Raw genomic sequence first — 18,397 nt, forward strand, 5'->3', positions numbered from 1 at the left:
TACTTATGTAAATGTGATATTTTGTCAACTATAAAATGTATTAAAAAAACAGTTTTTGCTTTGTTATTATGGGGTATTGTGTGTAGATTGATGAGGGGAAAAAACAATTTAATCAATTTTCGAATAAGGCCATAACGTAACAAAATGTGGAAAAGGCCAAGGGGTCTGAATACTTACCGAATGCACTGTATATGCCAACCACTGGATGTACAGTATCCAGTTTTCAGGGATAAGCCTGCAGCTAATTAAAACAATCTTCTTTTGCCGTTGTAAACCGGATGTCGTAACTCCACTCAGGTGTTTTATTTTATGCTTGCTCATTTAGGTTAGAACTATAGAGATGTAGGATCTCAATTTGATCACTCTTATTTGCTGGGAATTTTCCTGCACAGCAGGAAATGTAAACTTGTAGCATATTGAAGGGATAAAAAGGCCTTTCAACTTGAAAATATGACTTGATTTTCTCTAACAAAAAATGTATCAACCCCACAAAAAAATGTCCATTACTTAGAATCCACTTAATAATTCACACTTCAACTTCATTTAATTGAAGTTATAATACTTGGTGAATGGAGTCCTGTGGAATCCTGTGTCATCATTGTTGTCGCTGAATCAGATGTTCCATGCCAGCTTCGAATTGTCCTACCCACCATTGACATATGGGCCAACAATATGGCGTCTTGTCTTGAAACACATAAGCTACAAGGGCACACTTTCTGACTGAGGGGAGCCTTTATCATGAATATATCCCTCCTGTTATCTCCCTCACTCAGAAAACAACAGGGAAGAGCTTCTGAATGGTCAATTCAGTAATATTCTCAGATTGCTATTTATTTTTTCTACAAACAGTGCAGGTAGGAACCATACATCTATGGTTGGAATTAAAGTATAGTCCTTTGAGATTCAGTAGGGACGTGGAGGGGTACGGAGGTCGTAGTTATCTACTGTACCCGATCCTCAGTGAGGAGATGAATGTGAGTTTGATGAGGTGTAGTCGTGATTCATCCTCGGCTGATTTCCCCCCCTGCTCTCAGCTCAACACTGGCTCTGTTCTGCTCGGTGACGGAGCCGAGTCGCCATGCTGAAAGATCATATGCTCATGGCTGGATTTGATTTGTTGCCCTTTACATTGTTCGAAGAGGCGTGGGACCACAGCATTCATCTGTGGATAGGGGCTGAGGAGAAATTTGAATAACTGTTGGTTTGGACTTGGAGGGAGGGAAAGCGGGAGGGAGAGAGAAAGGAAAGAGAGGATGGTGGAGAGTTTTCCAGCAAGTATAGACCTATTCCAAAGAGCATGTATTGTAGCGTGTGAACTAAACCCTTGCCCAGAGGCGACACAAACTAACTATCTCCAAAGGAAAGAAATGGTTTTGGGGATTCAGGTGGTTGGAAATATATGGAATTTATGGTTTGGAGATTGAAACCAAATTATTTCAATGACCTTTAATTGTGTTTAATTAGGCTATGCAATCATTAAAGGTCAAATGTCCAACTTTTTAAATCATTGTCTTCAAATGTGCACAGAAGCACAGGCACATAAAGAAGCACCAATCACATTTCATTATCTTGACCCGAACAAATTTGTTGCAAATTAAAACAAAAACGGGACAGAATGTAGGACAGAGTGAAGAGTGATGGGACTGTGCGGTGAGAGAGTGCGTGTGACGACGTGCACACGACGTCAGTTTGATCAATGAGAATCTATTCCGAATAGAATCCGTCGCGTGCAGATGGATCTAGTCGCTTGTATCAGCCGTCTTGGAAATGTTCATTATGACATTTTGTTGTCAAGCATTATATTAGACTGAACATGTAGCTCAGTGCAAGGAGCCCACGTCTGTGCGAAGAGGCAAACCGTGTCTGTAGAAACAGGCGGCTGGGGCGCTCCTAAATGTGGGCTATGTGGCTTTGGGTTCATTAAAATGCAAGTGCGAAGTCAAAGTCGATCTTCGAGATGGGAAGACGTTTTGTGCTAGGAGTGGACGATCTCGCTCTCTCCTCTTGAAACAAAATGCTCGAAATGCTCATTTATTGTAGTTTCCTTGTCGGGAATCGTCAAATATTTTGCATTGGGTGCATCTCTCCCTATCATCTCATGCAGAGCATGAACAAGCACACCGACATTGATTTGGATAATGCAATATGCAGCCTGCGCGCATCGGACATACTTCAGCACCTTGGAGAGTTCCAACACGCTCCTGCCTTCACGAGCCCTTCCTAATTATGCAGTATGATTTAAAAAACACACACACGTAGCCTATGATGCGCAGTGCTGGCAAAATATACTACCGAATAAACAACTAAATATGTGTTTTTGTTTTAAGTCATGTGTAAAATTGAGGGGAAAAAACAAGGACGACAGTAGATGGTAAAGTGAATGTGCGATCACAAAGTAGCATAGGCTAAATAGGACAAATATTAAAATGGTCCAATTTGTAAAATATGTAGGCCGTGTGTGTGGGGTGTGGGAGTGAGGGGTGGGGTTGGGGGGGAGCAAGAAATAGTCAGTCTGGTCATTGAGGAGATCATTTGACGGGGCTCATAGCCTGTAGATGGCAGGGAGGGAGGGAGAGTGAAAGAGAGGGAGAGAGAGAGAGAGAGAGAGAAAGAGAGAGAGAGAGAGAGAGAGAGAGAGAGAGAGAGAGAGAGATTCAGTCTGGTCAATGAGGAGAGAATTTGACGGGGCTCATAGCCTGTAGATGGCAGGAGCGTCCTTCTACACTGCTCCTTAATCCTGGAAATGACTAAACTTGAAAGTTGAAAGAGGAAGTTAAATCCGGGCAGATGCAATGTATCTTCTGATTCAAATGCGGTAGAATATGCAGAGGGTTTAAGTCGGAAGGAAGGTGTCACCAGTGTTTTAGAGGATGACTTATGTCAGTGTAATTACACGAAATTACGATTAAATAACTGCAATTGGTTAGATTAAACATAGTCTGCACCAATTCATCCACTGCAATTTAACTTTGATGCCACTATTCTATTTCAATGGAAAGGATTGCGTCGTTTCTTGGATCGTCATCTCTAACAAAGGGAACAAACTATATAGGCCTACTATATTCTGTTTCGTGACATTTTCTGAATTATAGTGTTGTCAATCAGGAAGTTTAGATAGCAAAAACAAAAACTCTACATACAATTTATGATTTTCCTTAAGAAAATACTTATTTTATTTTTATTGGCCCAAGATTAGCCTACCATATCTACGGCACTGAGAATATTTTCTATATTTATTTATTTCCGTGGGAATGCACTTGACTCATGTGGTTCAGTTTTGTTCTTATTTGATGGCTATGTTACCTACCATCTCTGCTCATGTAGTGAGATATTTCCACAGAAAACACTGACTATAGAAAATAGAAATAAAATGCACTTCGGTTTAATTAAACAACGTACCAACTCGCGAGGAATCGAGCTGAGAGTTTTGCCCCTGTTGGTGAGATGGTTGAGTCCTCGTCAAGGTTGCTGTGGTATCCCAGCATCACCGTTCACTTCGAGCTGTGACCGCGCGCCAGCCACAACCGAAGACACACGGCTGAGGAACGGAGGAGATTGAGAAGAGAATAACTAGCTTCATGATTGTGAACATGAAAACAGATGACATAGAGGGGTATCGAATCAGGTCGACGGACTTCCTAAAGCTTTTCAAGAGAGGATGTATTAGATGCGGTCCAGTGGACTTTTTACAAGCTAAAAAAATGAGGATTAAAACTGGAGTTATATTTTGGAATCTCGTATTTTTTATGATGGTCACGTGTGTGCGAGGTAAGAAAAATCCTTTGATGTCCTATGTAGTAATGCATGTCTTACTACTTGTGTTTTTGGAGGAGGATGATGTCTTTTTGTATGGGAAGATCCGGCTGTGCAGTAAAAAGGCATTAAAAAAGGCTAGAGCTAAGGGAACGCATTTACTTGCCAGGCTGCAGGTTCAATGCAGGCATTGAGCGAGAGCTCAATAAACATTCTTGCAGTATGCTCAAGCGGATACGTGAGTTGCTTATGCCTAATAACCGGTGGGTTGTTTAGGGGAGATTATGCACCCCTATCTGCATATTTTTGTTTGTTATCTTACCAGACCCATTTTCATACTCGTCATTATCCACCTGTTTTATTTGAAATATGATTTCTGTAAATTATCAGAAATGAACCACATTTGTTTCAGAAAATGTAAATGGCAAATGAGAGGTGCAAGCGCCTCGGTTTCTAAATTAGTGTAAGGCACGTTACAATGTAGACTATATAATGAGACTACAGAGACTGATACAGACATGCTCCTCATCTTTCTGATTACCTTGTGTTTGAAGGAGAGAATATATGGGGGACATATAGGGATGGATATGGGCACCTATTCATCTTAAATACTATTCCTCTTCCAATAACTCCAAGCAAAACGATGTCTTTAACCCATACCACCCTTTTGTATATACTGGTACCATTGCCTTAACTGGTAGACAAGCCTTCCCTAAAGCCAATAGACTATAGGCTTTGGTGGGCTGTGATGTAACTGTTGCGCCTATGGCACCAAACACAAGCACAACGATGCAGATGCATCATTAATTTGCAACATATTGGATTGATTATCTAAGACCTATTGATATATTAAGGGTTTCTTATAATACTAGTAGAATATATTACAGATGAGGGTTTGGGTCTGTTTGATTCCAAGCATGTATAATGGCTGGAATCATGCTGCGAAGAAGGCATTTTATTTGGTTTATGCTCATGAAACAATATGTGTTGATGATTCAAGTGCTAAGAAGTTAACGTAATTGAATAGATAGATTTGGACAATAGTGTTTGCTGCATACATTGGTACAATCAGTGGTGGTGGCACTGATTTAGGGTAGACGCTGAACATGGTATTTAGGGGAGTAGCCTAAATCGGGTGTCAGCCTTCGCGCGTCAACATCACCTGCCCGCAATTACATTTGCATAGCCTATACCACTTTCTTTAGCTAATGCTGATGCCCCATGCCCATCTTTCTTAGGCACAAGAACGACAACAATCATATAGGCATCTGTATGCGGGGCGTCTTCTCTCTCCTGGTAGCCTCTTTTCAGATCAGTCAGACCATTTCACTGTCGATACCCACTCAGCGTTCTTTGCTAGAAGTCTGATTAATATTCTACTGCGCGCGCTCTGCATCCTGGTCACCCATCGATTCACATCTGAGTCGTCAAGCCCAAGGCCTCAGTAAACTGCATTTATTACGATAGTTAAGAAGACACAAACATGCCGGTCCGTAACACGTCTCCAGAGGACAACATCATTTATTTAGCTTAGGCCTATACAGTGACGATATTTGGTGAAAAAGTAAGTAGTCTGTCTGCTCTGTCTGTCCTTGGTGCTATGGCCGGATGATAAACCGACGCGCGGTGGCGGTGTGATGAGATCCAGACGATAAATACTTTTTTTTATCCAGGACCAGCAACACATACCTCCCTCTCTCTATACATCCTGGATGATGTTCATACTTAGCCTACATTGAATTATTGTCATGGCAAAATGTATTGTTTTGGTTCAGTTCCAGTGAAGACAGACGGAGGTTATTTGTGTGTAAATGTGTGTAAATGTATACAAACAAAATACTTGCGTCTCAATCTCTATGCCAAGTTTTACCTTTGAATATAGGGATATCACTACTGCGTACTAATAGCACATCACAGATTAGTATGTGTACCCAGAGTTAGTTTACTTGTTCCTAGCTATTCATCAAGTACAGAAGTTCCATTCTACATTGGATTAAATCACCTTGCTCTCCATGAAGTCTGAGCTATATAATTAGAAATTAGAACACTGAGCAACATTCTCTCAGCCAAAGACCATTCTTCCACGGTGTCATTATCTTTGTCGATAGTGTGGGTGAATTCACACAGGCTGGCTAATAGACAAGACCTGGCCATGTTCAATATAATGATATAGATGTAGGATCTTAATTTGAGCCAGTTTGCTACAGCAGGAAAATAATCCTGCAGCAACAGGAAATGTGAATTATTATGTGGATTATAATTAATAGACATTTTTGTAGGAGTTGATACATTTTTTGTAAGGTACGATTAAAAGTCTGAAATTTCAAAGTGAAAATGATAAACTTCAGCAACCTTTTTAATCCTCAAAGACACTATGCGTTTTACATTTCCTGCATTGCTGCAACAGGGTGATCAAATTAAGATCCTACTGTATGAGGTCAGCAGATAGGGGTGGATTATTAACAACTAGCAGGATTATGCCTGTGATCAGTACACACACACACACACACACACACACACACACACACACACACACACACACACACACACACACACACACACACACACACACACACGCATGCACACACAAACGCACGGCTGCATGCACATATGCACACACGCTTAACCTGTTAAGGCTAGGGGGCAGTATTGACACAGCCGGATAAAAAACGTACCCGATTTAATCTGGTTACTACTCCTGCCCAGTAACTAGAATATGCATATAATTATTGGCTTTCGATAGAAAACACCCTAAAGTTTCTAAAACTGTTTGAATGGTGTCTGTGAGTATAACAGAACTCATATGGCAGGCCAAAACCTGAGAAGATTCCATGCAGGAAGTGGCCTGTCTGACAAGATGTGTTTCATCTAGGCTGTTTTTATTGAAGATTTAGAATCTTTGCTCTAACGTGACACTTCCTACGGCTCCCATAGGCTCTCAGAGCCCGGGAAAAAGCTGAACGATATCGAGGCAGGCTCTGGCTGAAACACATTATCGCGTTTGGCAAGTGGCCGCTCAGAGTACTGTGGGCTTAGGCGCGTGCCCGAGTCGACCGAATGCTTTATTTTTTTTCGTCTGTTTACCTAAATGCAGATTCCCGGTCGGAATATTATCGCTTTTTTTACGAGAAAAATTGCATAAAAATGGATTTTAAACAGCGGTTGACATGCTTCGAAGTACGGTAATGGAATATTTCGTTTTTTTTTGTCACGAATTGCGCCATGCTCGTAACCCTTATTTACCCTTTCGGATAGTGTCTTGAACGCACGAACAAAACGTCGCTGTTTGGATATAACGATGGATTATTTTGGACCAAACCAACATTTGTTATTGAAGTAGAAGTCCTGGGAGTGCATTTTGACGAAGACAGCAAAGGTAATAACATTTTTCTTATAGTAAATCTGACTTTGATGAGTGCTAAACTTGCTGGGTGTCTAAATAGCTAGCCCTGTGATGCCGGGCTATCTACTGAGAATATTGCAAAATGTGCTTTCACCGAAAAGCTATTTTAAAATCGGACATATCGAGTGCATAGAGGAGTTCTGTATCTATAATTCTTAAAATAATTGTTATGCTTTTTGTGAACGTTTATCGTGAGTAATTTAGTAAATTCACCGGCAGTGTTCGGTGGGAATGCTAGTCACATGCTAGTCACATGCTAATGTAAAAAGCTGTTTTTTGATATAAATATGAACTTGATTGAACAAAACATGCATGTATTGTATAACATAATGTCCTAGGGTTGTCATCTGATGAAGATCATCAAAGGTTAGTGCTACATTTAGCTGTGGTTTGGGTTTATGTGACATTATATGCTAGCTTGAAAAATGGGTGTCTGATTATTTCTGGCTGGGTACTCTGCTGACATAATCTAATGTTTTGCTTTCGTTGTAAAGCCTTTTTGAAATCGGACAGTGTGGTTAGATTAACGAGAGTCTTATCTTTAAAATGGTGTAAAATAGTCATATGTTTGAAAAATTGAAGGTTTTGTATTTCTAAGTTTTTTGAATAACGCGCCACGGGATTGCACTGGCTGTTACGTAGGTGGGACGATTTGGTGCCACCTAGCCCAGAGAGGATATACACAGACAAGCCACGAACACTCTCTCTCTCTCACTCTCACTCTCACTCTCACTCTCACTCTCACACACACACACACACACACACACACACACACATCCCAGTGTGTGTGAGGCTGACTGCTCTCTCCCTGCAAATGAAAGAGCTGTTTGAATCACTATGAGCCCAGTTTGCCGTCATGGCACAGGCAGGTGCAGAGTGCAGTAGTTACAGTCCACAGATGTCTGCAGTAACCTAGATTTCTTACATGTCTGTGTGTGTGTGTGTGTGTGTGTTTTGGCACCAGAGTGGGTAGGTGACAGTGGTTGTTTGCACCAAGAGCGTATACAAACATTTTAGCATGTCTGCAGAATAGCGTATTTATAAACACAGGATATCAACTGACTAATGGATGGTACATTGCACTTCCATTAAAGTGAGCCTCAAGAGATATTGCACAATCTTCACAGCAGTGGATACAAGGACCATTTTCTTTTTAGCTGTATCTTCTTTCTCTTGATGTTATGGACATAAAGAAATCCCTAATGCTGTATCTTATTGCAAGGGACCAGAGATATTGATTTCAATTCTTGTAGCAGACACAAAACATCACTTCAATATGAACTCACCTATTATTTTTTGTTGGAAGTAATACTTTTTACTGCAGGTTTGCTTCAATGGTATCTGTCTGCAAATGACTTTGTACTTAGTCAACATGAATCATCGTTGGTCACTCTCAGTCATGGTCTCTTCTGGGAAATCATTCTTAACCTTTGGACATTGTCCCCTTGTGGCAGTGATGGAGAGGCACATGAGGTTGGCTAGGAGATGGATCTATATCAGTTCAAATGTAATACACCACCTGAGCAAGTTATTATCTGAAAACATAAGGTTATTGCTGATTTTTGATTAAGTCTGTGTACAGTTGTGTAATTTGATCCAGTCTATGTACTGTAGCTGGTATATGTCAGAAGACCTAGAATTCTCTAGGATTCTCTAGTCTAGAATTCTCTAAAATTCTCTATAATTTTCAAAGATTTTCTATAATTCTCTAAGATTCTCTAGAATTCTCTAAGATTCTAGAGAATCAGAGCTTTTTCATAATGAGTCATCTGATGACTAACCAAACAATACAACCAGGATGTTATGTAATGTGAGTGGACATCCAGAGTGGAGTTATACCAGCAAAACTGATCTGAAGGGAATGCATGTGGTCAGTTTTGTAGACTGAGACCCAGTGAACTCTGTGTTTGTCTGGGGATAACCTCACACAATGGGAGGTGTTGTGTGGGGATTTTGACAATTGGTGCTGGAGACTGTTTAATCAAAGTTTCATATCTGTCTACACAACTCAGGTACAAACCCACAACACTGTCTCTCTGGTCTACACGTCTGACTGACATCATGAGATGCTTACCCATACTCAAGTTGTTTGAGGTCGTTATCGAGCCTTTTCATCAACCCTATTGTTGTTCAGTGCACAAAATAAGGTCACATTTCAAAATGTTTTGTCCAATGACATCTGCTGTAGTTTAGCTTCAAATCACATCTGCGCTTTCCATTCTCCCTGTTGGTCATGTAGGTCATTGAAGGTACAATCTCCTTCTCTGTGGGCACTGTGACCATGTTCATCATACTGTCAATGTTCATTATTGGTAAAGAACAAGAAGTTACTGTTAAAGCTCACAATTCACTGCTTCATTGACAATGTTTCGATCCGAAGTGGATCTTCGTCAGGTCATTATGTTAATTACCGGACCATAAATAAATCAGGAACATTCCTATTGTATTTACTCCTATAGTAAATGGCTTGTCTTTTTTTCTGTTGCTATGCAGATTACAGTCAATCGGTTTTCCAATAAGGGACCCATTAACTAACTATGGTATCATCAATGCAATTTATGTTGTTGATAAATTAGTTCCAGTATAATGGATCGAGGGTTGCTGTGGGTCTGTGCGCTTTCGAAATTGCTGGTCCTAGTCTATTTACAGGCAAGTGTCCTTTCCTTGGCTCGGATCCTGGATTGGCTGGACTTCCCAGTACTTACAGTAGACCGCTGCCCTTGGTGCCTCCCTGTGACTTTCTTGCATAAGGGGGTCATTTTATTTTATAGGTCTAGTAGCATCTGACACCAGGTATTTCAGCGAGAGACCAATGGTCTGTGTGAGAGAGATGTTTCATCATCACTCACCTCCATCATCAGATCCAGAGCTTGCCAAAGAACGTAAAGACACCGCCACCGCAAAGGGAGTGTAGGGTACAGCATTGACCTGCTGCCTTTCCATCATGGTGGGTCACATTTTTAGATGGGGTTTTGGTCTTGACTTTGCCTCTGTCATTATTGGGACATAAAAACCTTTGAGCGCAGTTATTGGGTGATGTATCTCTTTGTTTCACATGGGAGCCTTGTTCTCTACCGCTGGGAGCAGAAGCTTGTGTCAAGGGAATAGGTGCTCTTTTAAATCACACCTGTCTCACACATTGGGGTTTGGAGGACCTATCTGTTGGCAGAGCAGGTCTACTTTACTTTCCCTATATTCCCCTTTTCCTTGAGATTTGAAGGGCCACACTTTCTTTGGATAGTTAGGGTAAGGTTTAGAACAGTGGTCACCAACCGGTCGCGATCGAGGCATTCTACGGAAATGCGTGATCACCACATATTTCTGTAGAAAAGCCATTGATAGTGCCTGCGCAACGGTTAGGCAAAGTATTCCCATTTTGAGCCATTTCATGTCTGAAAGACAAACTCTGCCTATCTGGCGGACTGGGAGATCTGTGTCTAAATCAAGTGTGCCTACTGCGCTGACCAATCGGATAGCTCATATCACGACCCTGGATGCAGCAAAGTTTGATACTAGCCTATTTGAGATCTTTTTACTTTTAAAACCATGACCAGAGAGCGACTGTCAAAGAAAACAACAATGAGCTGCTGTTTTTATGAATGCGTTCATGTATTAGTTTTTATTCAGCACTGTCAACACTTTTTATTCAAGACTATTACAAAACATGAAATGGGCTTCTCCCTATTTCCTCTCCCGCTGCAGTTGGATTAATATCCCTGCATTTTTATTATTATTAGCAGCTCGTCGTATATATTTTAATATCAAAGAATATTTCACTTTCTCTCGTCATAGGAACAACATAAATTTGTGCACAAATTGGGGTGCGACTCGAGTTTCACCACCAGGTGGAATATGGTGTCCCCTCTCTCTGGTCAGTCTCACAGGAGGAAAAGAAGGAGAGAGCAGGAACCGTGGGAGGCGGACCCTTTGCTGCTTTCTCCCATCCTCCGCTGAGACGAATGTTGTGTACAAAACAACTAATAACTCGTAACTCAGAAATCTTCGACTTCTGTGCGTTCAAGACAACTGGGAACTCGGAAAAAACGAACGGTAATCCAACTCGGAATTCCAAGTCGGAACCTCTAGCATTTTTCGAGAGCTTCAACTTTCAGACCTGAAGATCAAATCAAATCAAATGTTATTAGTCAGATGCGCTGAACCTAACAGGTGTAGACCTTACAGTGAAATGCTTACTTATGAGCCCCTATTTCACAATGCAGTTAAAAATACGAATAAGAAATAAAATTAACAAGTAATTAAAGAGCATGTCACGTTGGCATGAAGGATTAGGAGACAGGTGCAGGAATGCGTAATAGGATTTTTTATTAAGACCAAATTATGGCGTGCCGTGTAAGGGCACGGGGACGAAGACCAAACAAACACCATACAAAACACAGGGTTGAAACCCAAACAAAAGAGCGAGGAGTACCTTGAATAAATAACACGTGCACAATTATTAACACACGGGAAAGACCCGTAATCATCTGTGCAATCCCAAAGGTCACGAATGTCCAACACAGACAGCACAGGTACTCACACGCACCAACAGACATAGTAACAATAATTGACCGCCCAATGGAAACCAAAGGGCACATGTATACAAATACTAATCAGTCGGAATAAGGGACAGGTGTGCGTAATGAAAGTTCCAAAGGGATCGGTGACAGTACCCCCCCCTCAGCAGTGGTGCCGAATGGACCGGTTGTGGCGGCGTCGGACGGACCAGTTGTGGCTGCTGAAGTGGCATAATCAGATGGACCCATTGTGGCGATGTTGGATGGCCCAGTTGCAGCTGCCGAAGTTCCGGACAGACGTAATGCGTAATGAAAGTTCCGGAGGGACCCGTGACAGAGCAGCAGTAAAATAACAATAGCGAGACAATATATGGGTGGTACCAGTACGGAGTCAATGTGCGGGGGCACCGGTTAGTCGAGGTAATAAACTCAGCAAAAAAAGAAACGTCCCTTTTCCAGGACCCTGTCTTTCGAAGATAATTCTTAAAAATCCAAATAACTTCACAGATCTTCATTGTAAAGAGTTTAAACACTGTTTCCCAAGCTTGTTCAATGAATCATAGGAGGATCAATGAATTGTTCAATGAATCACGAGGATACGAAACTCTGTCACCTCCGATAAATCCACTATAATTGAGAATTTTAATAAGCATTTTTCTGCGGCTGGCCATGCTTTCCACCTGGCTACCCCTACCGTGGTCAATAGCACTGTACCCCCCACAGCTACTCGCCCAAGCCTTCCCCATTTCTCCTTCTCCCAAATCCAGTCAGCTGATGTTCTGAAAGAGCTGCAAAATCTGGACCCCTACAAATCAGCCGGGCTAGACAATCTGGACTCTTTCTTTCTAAAATTATCTGCCGAAATTGTTGCAACCCCTATTACTAGCCTGTTCAACCTCTCTTTCGTGTCATCTGAGATTCCAAAAGATTGGAAAGCAGCTGCTGTCATCCCCCTCTTCAAAGGAGGGGACACTCTTGACCCAAACTGCTACAGACCTATATCTATCCTACCCTGCCTTTCTAAGGTCTTCGAAAGCCAAGTCACCAAACAAATTACCGACCATTTCGGATCCCACCGCACCTTCTCCGCTATGCAATCTGGTTTCAGAGCTGGTCATGGGTGCACCTCAGCCACACTCAAGGTCCTAAACGATATCGTAACCGCCATCGATAAGAAACAATACTGTGCTGCCGTATTCATTGACCTGGCCAAGGCTTTCGACTCTGTCAATCACCACATCCTCATCAGCAGACTCAATAGCCTTGGTTTCTCAAATGATTGCCTCGCCTGGTTCACCAACTACTTCTCTGATAGAGTTCAATGTGTCAAATCGGAAGGCCTGTTGTCCGGGCCTCTGGTAGTCTCTATGGGGGTGCCACAGGGTTCAATTCTTGGGCCAACTCTTTTCTCTGTATACATCAATGATGTCGCTCTTGCTGCTGGTGAGTCTCTGATCCACCTCTACGCAGACGACACCATTCTGTATACTTCTGGCCCTTCTTTGGACACTGTGTTAACAACCCTCCAGACGAGCTTCAATGCCGTACTCTCCTTCCGTAGCCTCCAACTGCTCTTAAATACAAGTAAAACTAAATGCATGCTCTTCAACCGATCGCTGCCCGCACCTGCCCGCCCATCCAGCATCACTACTCTGGACGGTTCTTACTTAGAATATGTGGACAACTACAAATACCTAGGTGTCCGGTTAGACTGTAAGCTCTCCTTCCAGACTCACATCAAACATCTCCAATCTAAAGTTAAATCTAGAATTGGCTTCCTATTTCGCAACAAAGCATCTTTCACTCATGCTGCCAAACATACCCTCGTAAAACTGACCATCCTTCCGATCCTCGACTTTGGCGATGTCATTTATAAAATAGCCTCCAATACCCTACTCAACAAACTGGATGCAGTCTATCACAGTGCCATCCGTTTTGTCACCAAAGCCCCATATACTACCCACCACTGCGACCTGTACGCTCTCGTTGGCTGGCCCTCGCTTCATACTCGTCGCCAAACCCACTGGCTCCAGGTCATCTACAAGACCCTGCTAGGTAAAGTCCCCCCTTATCTCAGCTCACTGGTCACCATAGCAGCACCCACCTGTAGCACGCGCTCCAGCAGATATATCTCTCTGGTCACCCCCAAAGCCAATTCCTCCTTTGGCCTTCTCTCCTTCCAGTTATCCGCTGCCAATGACTGGAACGAACTACAAAAATCTCTGAAACTGGAAACACTTATCTCCCTCATTAGCTTTAAGCACCAGCTGTCAGAGCAGCTCACAGATCGCGCACCTGTACATAGCCCATCTATAGTTTATCCCAAACTACCGCTTCCCCTACTGTATTTATTTATTTATTTTGCTCCTTTGCACCCCATTATTTATATTTCTACTTTGCACTTTCTTCCACTACAAATCTACCATTCCAGTGTTTTACTTGCTATATTGTATTTACTTTGCCACCATGGCCTTTTTTGCCTTTACCTCCCTTATCTCACCTCATTTGCTCACATTGTATATAGACTTATTTTTCTACTGTATTATTGACTGTATGTTTGTTTTACTCCATGTGTAACTCTGTGTTGTTGTATGTGTCGAACTGCTTTGCTTTATCTTGGCCAGGTCACAATAGTAAATGAGAACTTGTTCTCGACTTGCCTACCTGGTTAAATAAAGGTGAAATAAATAATAATAAAAAAAAAATCATAAACAATTAATGAACATGCACCTGTGGAACGGTCGTTAAGACACTAACAAGTTACAGACGATAGGCAATTAAGGTCACAGTTATGAAAACTTAGGACACTAAAGAGGCCTTTATACTGACTCTGAAAAACACCAAAAGAAAGATGGCCAGGGTGCTTGCTCATCTGCGTGAACATGCCTTAGGCATGCTTTAAGGAGGCATGAGGACTGCAGTTGTGGCCAGGGCAATAAATTGCAATGTCCATACTGTGAGACGCCTAAGAGAGCGCTACAGGGAGACAGGACGGACAGCTGATTGTCCTCGCAGTGGCAGTCGACATGTAACAGCACCTGCACAGGATCGGTACATCCGAGCATCACACCTGCGGGACAGGTACAGGATGGCAACAACAACTGCCCGAGTTACACTAGGAATGAACAATCCCTTCATCAGTGCTCAGACTGTCCGCAATAGGCTGAGAGAGGCTGGACTGAGGGCTTGTAAGCCTGTTGTAAGGCAGGTCCTCACCAGACATCACCGGCAACAACGTCGCCTATGGGCACAAACCCACCGTCGCTGGACCAGACAGGACTGGGAAAAAGTGCTCTTCACTGACAAGTCACGGTTTTGTCTCACCAGGGGTGATGGTCGGATTCGCGTTTATCGTCGAAGGAATGAGCGTTACACCGAGGCCTGTACTCTGGAGCGGGATTGATTTGGAGGTGGAGGGTCCGTCATGGTCTGGGGCGGTGTGTCACAGCATCATCAGACTGAGCTTGTTGTCATTGCAGGCAATCTCAATGCTGCACCAGATGTGGTACCCTTCCTGCAGGCTCATCCTGACATGACCCTGCAGAATGACCAGCCATACTGCTTATTCTGTGTGTGATTTAGCAGTGGTGTAAAAGAGGGAGAGGTTGTTGTCCTGGCACCACACGGCCAGGTCTCTGACCTCCTCCCTATAGGCTGGCTCGTTGTTAATGATGGTGTTGGAGTCGTGCTTGGCCGTGCAGTCATGAGTGAACAGGGATTACAGGAGGGGACTGAGCATGCACCCCTGAGGGGCCCCTGTGTAGAGGATCAGCGGATGTCATGATTTGACTGATTTCATGCTTTAACCTCGCTATTTTTCCTACTTCTCAGTTGTCTTGAAAGCACCATGACCATCAGATGCAGGGACCATCAGTCCAGTAAAATAAAAAAGCTACTTTTGCAAACTGTTTCAATTTATGCTCAGCTGTGCCTCGCAAGTACTAAACTGACTGATCTATTTTGTTATCAAAGCTCAAGTTATGAAATATAGTATGGTCTGAGAAGAATGCCAGGCCAGGCCAGGCGTATAGCCAATACGCTTTGATAATGTATTCGGCCTACTTCACAAACCTCATTCATACAGAACTGTTTTTATTAAGTTAAAACTTGTTATGGCTAGGCGTCCCTCTAGCGGGGCAACTTCCAGTGAAACTGGAGGGTGCCCAATTCAAATAAATTATCATAAAAATTATGGATATTAAACATTTACGTACATACAAGTATCTTAAATCAGTTGAAAGCTTAAATTCTTGTTAACCTTTCTAGAGTCGGGGGCAGTATCCTGAATTTCCACCTGTCTGACGTGCCCAAAGTAAACTGCCTGTTACTCAGGCCCAGAAACTAGGATATGCATATAATTGGTAGAATTGGATAAAAAACACTCTGAAGTTTCTAAAACTGTTAAAATAATGTATGTGATTATAACAGAGCTGGTATGGCAGGCGTAAACCTGAGGAAAATCCATCCAGAATTTTTTTGGGGGGGCTCCCAATAACTTCAAATGTGAAGCTATTGAAAACTATGACTTCCGCCTCCGAGATTGCAGTTCCTATGGCTTCCACTAGATGACAACAGTCTTTAACCTCTCTAGGCTAGGCGGGACGAATTCGTCCCACCTACGTAACAGCCACTGCCAGCCTGTGGCGCGATTTTCAAAACCTTAAAAATCCTATTACTTCAATTTCTCAAACATATGACTATTTTATAGCCATTTAAAGACAAGACTCTCGTTAATCTAACCACACTGTCCGATTTCAAAAAGGCTTTACAACGAAAGCAAAACATTAGATTATGTCAGCAGAGTACCAAGCCAGAAATAATCAGACACCCATTTTTCAAGACAGCATATAATCTCACCAAAACCCAGAAGACAGCTAAATGCAGCACTCACCTTTGATGATCTTCATCAGATGACAACCCTAGGACATTATGTTATACAATACATGCATGTTTTGTTCAATCAAGTTCATATTTATATCAAAAAACAGCTTTTTACATTAGCATGTGACGTTCAGAACTAGCATACCCCCCGCAAACTTCCGGGGAATTCGCTAACATTTTACTAAATTACTCACGATAAACGTTCACAAAAAGCATAACAATTATTTAAAGAATTATAGATACAGACCTCCTCTATGCACTCGATATGTCCGATTTTAAAATAGCTTTTTGGTGAAAGCACATTTTGCAATATTCTAAGTACATAGCCCAGGCATCACGGGCTCGCTATTTAGACACCCGGCAAGTTTAGCACTCACCATAATCATATTTACTATTATAAAAGTTTGATTACCTTTTGTTGTCTTCGTCAGAATGCACACCCAGGACTGCTACTTCAATAACAAATGTTGGTTTGGTCCAAAATAATCCATCGTTATATCCGAATAGCGGCGTTTTGTTCGTGCGTTCCAGACACTATCCGAAATAGTAAAGAAGTGTCGCGCGCATGGCGCAATTCGTGACAATAAAATTCTAAGTATTCCATTACCGTACTTCGAAGCATGTCAACCGCTGTTTAAAATCTATTTTTACGACATTTTTCTCGTAGAAAAGCGATAATATTCCGACAGGGAATCTCCTTTTCGGCAAACAGAGGAAAAAATCCCAAAGGCGGGGGCGGTCGGGGTCACGCGCATAAGCCAGTGTCCCTTGATCGGCCACTTGAGAAAGGCGATAATGTGTTTCAGCCTGGGGCTGGAATGACGACATTCTGTTTTTTCCCGGGCTCTGAGCGCCTATGGACGACGTGGGAAGTGTCACGTTAGAGCAGAGATCCTTAGTAAATGATAGAGATGGAAAAGAAGTTCAAGAAATGGTCTGACAGGCCACTTCCTGTAAAGGAATCTCTCAGGTTTTGACCTGCCATTTGAGTTCTGTTATACTCACAGACACCATTCAAACAGTTTTAGAAAATGTAGGGTGTTTTCTATCCATATGTAATAAGTATATGCATATTCTAGTTACTGGGTAGGAGTGGTAACCAGATTAAATCGGGTATGTTTTTTATCCAGCCGTGTCAATACTGCCCCCTATCCTAAACAGGTTAACCTCTCTGGGCTAGGTGGGACGTTAGCGTCCCACTCTATTCAACAGCCAGTGGAATCGCGTGGCGCGAAATACAAATACCTCAAAAATGCTATAACTTCAATTTATCAAACATATGACTATTTTACACCATTTGAAAGATAAGACTCTCGTTAATCCAACCACATTGTCCGATTTCAAAAAGGCTTTACAGCGAAAGCAAAACATTAGATTATGTCAGGAGAGTACCCAGCGAAAAATAATCACACAGCCATTTTCAAAGCAAGCATATATGTCACATAAACCCAAACCACAGCTAAATGCCGCACTAACCTTTGATGATCTTCATCAGATGACACTCCTAGGACATTATGTTATACAATACATGCATGTTTTGTTCAATCTAGTTCATATTTATATCAAAAAACTGCTTTTTACATTAGCATGTGATGTTCAGAACTAGCATACCCACCGAAAACTTCCGGTGAATTTACTAAATTACTCATCATAAACGTTGACAAAATACATAACAATTATTTTAAGAATTATAGATACAGAACTCCTTTATGCAACCGCTATGTCAGATTTTAAAATAGCTTTTCGGCGAAAGCACATTTTGCAATATTCTGAGTACATAGCTCAGCCATCACAGTCAGGCGGAAATTCAGAAAAATGGACCCTAGCCCTTACAAGTTTAATGTAA

General features: G+C 42.1%; 1 protein-coding gene across 1 annotated transcript in view; it reads left to right on the forward strand.

Annotated features, from left to right (window-relative positions):
- The first annotated feature begins 3,509 nt into the window (after positions 1 to 3,509).
- LOC106570400 (CUB and sushi domain-containing protein 3-like) overlaps positions 3,510 to 18,397 on the forward strand; it is a 725,317-nt gene continuing 710,429 nt past the window's right edge. The window contains 1 exon segment of the mRNA XM_014142665.2: positions 3,510 to 3,768. Within this exon segment, the coding sequence (XP_013998140.1) occupies positions 3,579 to 3,768 (190 nt within the window). The 5' untranslated portion in view covers positions 3,510 to 3,578.

The sequence above is a fragment of the Salmo salar genome, chromosome ssa14 (assembly GCF_905237065.1).
Source record: "Salmo salar chromosome ssa14, Ssal_v3.1, whole genome shotgun sequence".
NCBI lineage: Eukaryota > Metazoa > Chordata > Actinopteri > Salmoniformes > Salmonidae > Salmo > Salmo salar.